Below are 7,031 nucleotides of genomic sequence, written 5' to 3'. Positions count from 1 at the left end.
ATCATGTAACAGTAGGACGATTTTTAAAAGAGAAAAATACCTATTTATACCAGCTATGTTTTTATTATTTTATTTTGGGTACTCCCGAGGGGGGTTTGAGTGTACGTGCTGCTATCTCTAGCATCTACAGGTCTGTAGCACAATCAGGAGAACCGCCCGCGCTTAGATACGTTGTTCGGAACCAAAAAAGAAGAAGAAAAAAAAAAAAAAAACATAAAAAATTCAGAGAGAGGGCTCACTGATGCGCGCACCCGATGCAGTACTAAGCGCGCTCGGCAACCCTTTGCCCCCCCCCCCCCCCCGCCCCCAGCACACACACACCGTCTTTTCTGCCAACCCCCCCCCCCCCCCCACCCACCCCTACCGGACCAGTTTCGCCCCCTTTTCTTCAAGCTCATTTCCATGACGTCTAAAAAGCCCTGATCGGGGGAAACGATTCTGCGTTATGATACTGCATCCCGGTGATGTGCTGCTGCACGGAAAAAAGACGGCATCTGAGCTCTGTACGGCAGCTTCTCCAGCTACACTGTTGAGCGCTCACCGGGGAAGCGGACCTGCATCATAAGCAAACCTATAGAAAGAAAGGACATTGCATTCCTATCACGTCTTCATTTTTTCTCTTTTGCCTCGACCACAGCAGGAGTAGAGGGAGGGAGGGGGAGAGAGAGAGAGAGAGAGAGAGAGAGAGAGAGAGAGAGAGAGAGAGAGAGAGAGAGAGAGAGAGAGAGAGAGAGAGAGAGAGAGAGAGAGAGAGAGAGAGCACAGAGCAGAAGGAGAAGGAGAGATCCAACATCTTTAAACTAGTGTTTTTCGGATGCTCTTAAATTCCACTGCAAAAAGGTGAGTAGCACGTCTCTGCTTATCTTTGTTGCATAGATTCGGATGTGGGAGGAGAAGGTGACTGAGAAAACTGATTATACTGCAAGCAGAGTATCTCAGTACATTCTTTTTTGCGTTTTTGTTTACTTGCAATTAATTTAAGACTGACTGGATAAAATGGTTAGCACAGCAATGTTATGTGTTGCTAACACACAACCAGTCCCCTTTCTGTTTTTTTCATTCCCGTCTGGTGGTTTGTAATTCATTCAATAAGTAGATTATATTTCGCTATATTTTTGGGTGTTTTTTGGTCATTTGCTTGACACTTGTGTTTCTGTTACCCTTAACACTATTTTCTTTTCTCCCCCAATGCGACTGCCGCCTCCTTTCTTCCGATGTGGCATGTAGATCGTATTATTCATTCCTTTGCATGTCCGCTCTCAGGCAGACTGAAGCTGTCCGGGACCGCCCGTCTCTTCCTTCACCGGGGAGAAGGCGATGTGAAGTTGGACCCCATTAAAACAGAGTAGGTATACATTAAATTAATGTATATAAATACGCAAGGCATGCGTTGTTTGCTGTGCGTGATTTCTTATTTAGATTCAAGCTGTATGGACAGCGATATTTAGAATGGAGAGGCAGGACAGTAGCACAAAGTACGCTATTCATTGCAGCTTGTGGTCACTTTTTATAGCCTATACAATTTGGAAAACTATCATTTCAATATATAACTGGAGGCATATGTTTAGAAAGAACGAGTTTTAAAGCGGAAATACGCGTGGCACACACCAGTGAGATAAAGGAGACTTGACAATTTCATGTCATAAACCATTGAAAATCTAGAAGACTCGTATTCAAATAACGGTGCAGGATTATAATCAACCCCCGCTATCGGACAGCTTTTAGTTTCTGCACAGATCCTCTGATATCATGGGATTGCCATCCATCGTAATTGCGTGTTTTGCTCTGCGTGAAAAAAAAAAAAATATATATATATATTTCAAGAAAGTAAAAATACCTTTTTTCTAATAGCTAAGATCCCAGAATCTGCCTGCCATTGTACCTTTAGGAACCCAGAACAACCAACGCAACCGGCCGCCTAAAGGAATATTATACTGAATCCAACACAGGAATTAAAACAAGGACACGATTTTCTCAATAAATGCACATGTTTAGTATTCATTTGCGCACTAGAAATGAACAGAGGACGGTTTAACAGAGGTGGTATGTGGCCAGACGTCCTCTGCTCTCCGCTAATCGGGAGCCAGCCTGATGAATCTAGACAATGTTTTAGTGACCGGAGGTTAAAAAATTATTAATCCCTGAAAAACGCACTGTCATTAATTTAAGTAATATCCGTGTGAATTCGGTATACCGTAGGTTATAATGAACTGAATCAGATTGTTATCGATAATTCTTAGTCATTTATACCTTAATGTATTGTTACTGACACTCGTGCATACGTGAAATGATTGTGTTAATTACGCATAGTAGGGTACTGCATTCATTATAGCATGCCATTAATTGTAATAAACTGGGATGGCCATATTACTCATGTGGGCTATAGCCTTCTTGCATTATTTACATGATCATTATAACTGCACTGATGTTCTGTATATTGCGAAAACGCATGCACCGTTGCAGTGAATGTCAAAGTAGCCTTCCGCGCAAGTGGGAATGGTGCTGTCTAATCTCTCTGTGTTTTTCAGTGCTGTGAAGTGGCTCTCGGCCGTAACTTCATCAGGTCTTGGAGGAAGGATGCTGTGGGTTACTCTGTTAAGCACAATAGCTTTAGGATGGACTACACCAATCCCTTTGTTGGAGGAGTCCGAGGAGATAGACGAGCCTTGCTTTGACCCCTGCTACTGCGAGGTGAAAGAGAGCATATTCCACATCCACTGCGACAGCAAAGGATTTACAAACATCAGCCAGATTTCTCAGTCATGGTCTCGGCCCTTTAAACTCTACCTACAGAGAAACTCCATGCGGAAGCTTTATTTCAACAGCTTCCTGCACCTGAACAATGCCGTGTCTATTAATTTGGGAAACAACGCGCTTCAGGACATCCACGTCGGCGCGTTTAACGGCTTGAGCATTTTGAAAAGGCTCTATCTACACGAAAACAAACTGGAGGTGTTCAGAAACGACACTTTTTTGGGACTAGAAAGTCTTGAATATCTCCAGGCTGATTACAATGTCATTAAACGAATCGAAAGCGGGGCGTTCAGGAACCTAAACAAATTAAGAGTACTTATTTTAAATGACAACTTGATACCTGTGCTACCCAATTTTTTATTCAGGTCTGTGTCTTTAACGCACCTTGACTTACGTGGGAACCGGTTAAAAATCCTTCCTTATAAGGGTACGCTGGAATATATCGGTCGGAGCTTGATGGAGATCCAGTTAGAGGAAAACCCATGGAACTGTGTCTGCGAAATTGTGCAACTTAAGACATGGCTTGAACGCATACCTTACACCGCTCTAGTCGGCGAGATCACCTGTGAGCATCCTTTCCACTTCCATGGCAAAGACCTGAGGGAAATAAAACGAAGTGAACTGTGCCCCTTGCTGTCTGACGCAGAGGTGGAGGCAAGTTTAGGCATCCCTCGGTTGCCATTCAATAATGAAAATACGTGGCCCACAAAACCTTCGTCCATGTTGTCTTCGTTCCACAACACTGCATCTTCGGTTGAATATAAAGAGAGACATACAAAGCCAACCAAACGACCCAGGATTCCCAAAATGCCACCGACTCCACGCAGTATTTATCCCGGGCCAAATCAGCCCCCTGTCGCTGCTTACCAAACGAGACCCCCCATTCCAATTATTTGTCCCACTGGATGTATGTGCAATCTACACATCAACGATTTAGGATTGACCGTTAATTGCAAAGAAAAGGGATTTCGCAACATATCTGAGCTCCTACCCAGACCACTCAACGCCAAGAAACTTTACCTGAGTGGAAATTTGATACAGAAAATTTACAGGTCAGATTTCTGGAACTTTTCCAGTTTGGATTTATTGCACTTGGGTAACAATCGGATATCTTACGTACAAGAAGGGGCCTTTATAAATCTGCCTAATTTAAAAAGCCTCTATTTAAATGGGAACGATATCGAGAGACTCACACCCGGTATGTTTCGAGGTCTGCAGACATTAAGTTACTTGTACTTTGAATACAACGTGATTAGAGAGATTCAGCCGGCCGCCTTTAGTCTAATGCCCAACCTGCAACTTGTGTTTCTCAATGACAACCTGCTGCGCACACTGCCCGTCGACGCGTTCGCAGGCACGTCTTTGACCAGGCTAAATCTGCGCAACAACTACTTCCTTTACCTACCCGTCAGCGGCGTGCTGGAGCACCTCCACTCCATCGTTCAGATTGACCTGCACCAGAACCCCTGGGACTGCTCCTGTGACATCATCCCCCTCAAACAGTGGATGGAGAAGCTGAGCTCCGTCATTGTTGTCGGGGAAGTAATCTGCAAAACCCCAGAGTTCGCATTTGGGAAGGATCTGCGCTTTCTGGACTCTGAAGTGCTGTGTCCTGAGCTTAAATTCTCTGCGCCCTCTCCTGCTATTCCCGATGATATGACTTCCACAAGTAATTCTGGTTTAGGGTACACTCCGACAAGGGGTGCTATTCCTCTTTCGGTGCTTATTCTGAGTCTCCTAATTTTATTCATCTGCGCTGTCTTTGTCGCTGCTGGACTTTTTGCATTCGTGTTGAGGAGACGTAAGAAACTGCCCTTCAGGAAGCGACAGGAGGTGGACCTGACCGGCATTCAAATGCAGTGCAGAATATTTGAGGACCGTCAGACGGCCTCGCCAGAGAAACCCCCCGGTCACGTATACGACTACATCCCACATCCAGTTACGCAAATGTGCAACAATCCTATTTACAAACCGCGCGAGGGGGAAATCGAAGAGCAATTTGCCGAAACTAAAGAAAATAATAGCAACTATCGAACTCTGATCGAGAAAGAGAAGGAATGGACAATGGCGGTGTCCAATTCCCAACTCAACACCATAGTTACTATCAATCAGTCGGGGGACATAGCAGGCTTTCATGAAAATGGAGTGCTTTGTCCCACGGTAATAGACAGCCAGAGACCCACTCCTACGGTGGGATTTGTGGATTGCCTTTACGGCACAGTTCCCAAATTAAAGGACATGCACGTTGCACACGCACACCCCCCAGGAATGCAATACCCTGATTTACAACAAGACGCCAGACTAAAAGAAACACTTCTTTTCACTGCGGGGAAAGGTTTCCCTGATCAAACCCAAAGCGAATACCTCGAGTTAAGGGCCAAACTCCAAACCAAGCCGGATTACCTCGAAGTCCTGGAGAAATCATATCGATTCTAAAACAGAACAATTACTCATCTTTTCCATAACCCTAATCAAAGAATAAGGGACACAAACAGCATGATAATATAAAATATATAAAATGTTTTCCCCAAGTCGCTTTGGAGGAAAGGCCATACTCAGATATTCAATGAAGTGCCTTTTTCAGAGTAGCCAGCAATGTTAACAATCCTTATTTTTATATGGAACCGATTTGTTTGTGCGACGAAGGCTTCGGAAGGTCTTAATTCTAAATATGAAGCCTTCACACAGTGAGGAGACATCGCTTGTGCTCGGATATGGGAGAAGCGGGATGCCCTCGCGGCTGTCTCGTGCGGAATTGCCCAAGGCCAGGCACAGTTTGTAGATTATTGCAGTTTGCTGCATGCATTCAACTGCAGGGGTGGGTATCGCTCAAACTATAATTCACGTATAATAGAGATACTGCAACGCATTATTGTTCAGTGTTCTATTTAATTTTATATATTATAAAGGACAACTGAGTTCTGTCTCAAGGACGCACCTACGGATCAACATTTGTGAATATATTATGACGCTCAAGATTTTATGGAGTTCAACGCACTTTCTTAAAAAAAGCTTCTGGATATTATCACTAACGGCTTTGTAGGACGCACTTTTAATGTTTTCTCTCACAAAGATTTGAAAAAATGTGCATATATTTATTCTGTAATTTCAGTGAAAATTTAACTGTAAAGGTAATGTTAAATCAATGTATAGTGATTATGCGTCTGGTATAGCCTTCATAATAAAAAAAAAACTTAAATCAAATAAAAGGTGCTAAAATATACTATTTTGTGACTGACACCGAAGTACTGATACGTAAATATATAGAGAAAAAAACTACTGCAGATCATTAAACTTTTATTTGTATTTGCCTGAAAAAACTCCTGAATTCTGTTATGAATGATAAATGTCCCTTCACATCTGTTGTAAGATTCCATTTGGTGTAGATTTGGGATATGCTCTCATTTCAGTGGGAGAAATTAATAGAAATCGTGTGAGTGATGGCTGGGGATCCTCGAAGTGATATTAAACATATAGAAAGTGGAAAGGAAAAAAAGAACTGGTAAAAGTTTACGTATTTAAAAAGCGGGTTCATTTTCCAGTGTGTATGTATGCAGTTGACTGCCGTATCTTGAAATTATGAAATATAGCATTTATCTGAGCTTCATTCGCTGCAATTAGTGCCAATGTTGTCCACGGGAGGGCGGCAATGAGACGCTCATGTTCGCCCCGTACAGCCATTCGCAGCTTGTCAAAATGAATGTTGCCAGAAGAGTTCCTTTTTAAAATCCTGGGTGAACACGAATATTTCATCTATTTGAAATCACGAGACTGTACCATATGCCTGTTTTTGGCTTTGTCCTCATTCGTGAGCCGCGTACGTTTCCAAGTCTCACTTTTTTCGATTTGTAGGTAAATCGGAAGGCTGTATTATTTTTGGCAAACTCCTGTATTAATGATGTCTATAGAAGAATGTTGGACGTTAATAACATCCGCCAAGCAATGTTTCAATTGGGCATGCAGCGATCGTGTGAATTCCTATAAAATAGAATGTGCTTAACACGATTGATTTGACTCCAGTCTTGACTTTGTGACATACAGCGGGGTTCATTAACCTTAATTTGCACTATGGACGAGTTTAGAGCAGGCTTGACGTATTTTACTAAAAGCGTAACAAAGCGCAGTAAACTTTCGTTTGTTGACAGTACGAAGTACAATGTGTTGGAAACAAAGCTGAAATATATAGCAATGCTATATCCAATCCACACAGTAAAATGTTAAGTGTTAAATCAACTCTTACAGGGAACATATGGGCCTGCTCTGCTTCCTATCGGACT

The 7,031-nt window shown here is 42.8% G+C and overlaps 1 protein-coding gene across 2 annotated transcripts; it reads left to right on the top strand.

Moving 5' to 3' along the window:
* The first annotated feature begins 403 nt into the window (after nt 1-403).
* On the top strand, nt 404-6,759 carry slitrk3a (SLIT and NTRK-like family, member 3a). Of its 2 annotated transcripts, none has more exons than XM_035384124.1 (3): nt 404-840; nt 1,264-1,345; nt 2,529-6,759. In XM_035384124.1, the coding sequence occupies exon 3, from the start codon at nt 2,578-2,580 to the stop codon at nt 5,188-5,190; it is 2,613 nt and encodes an 870-aa protein (XP_035240015.1). In that variant the 5' UTR covers nt 404-840; nt 1,264-1,345; nt 2,529-2,577; the 3' UTR covers nt 5,191-6,759. The 2 variants fall into 2 exon arrangements, with proteins under 2 accessions (XP_035240015.1, XP_035240014.1); XM_035384123.1 differs by having other exon boundaries at nt 1,228-1,345.
* The last annotated feature ends 272 nt before the right edge of the window (nt 6,760-7,031 follow it).

The sequence above is a fragment of the Anguilla anguilla genome, chromosome 12 (assembly GCF_013347855.1).
Source record: "Anguilla anguilla isolate fAngAng1 chromosome 12, fAngAng1.pri, whole genome shotgun sequence".
NCBI classification, from domain to species: Eukaryota; Metazoa; Chordata; class Actinopteri; order Anguilliformes; family Anguillidae; genus Anguilla; species Anguilla anguilla.
Note: the sequence above shows the minus strand (reverse complement) of the source record. Positions and strands in the feature narration are given on the sequence as shown.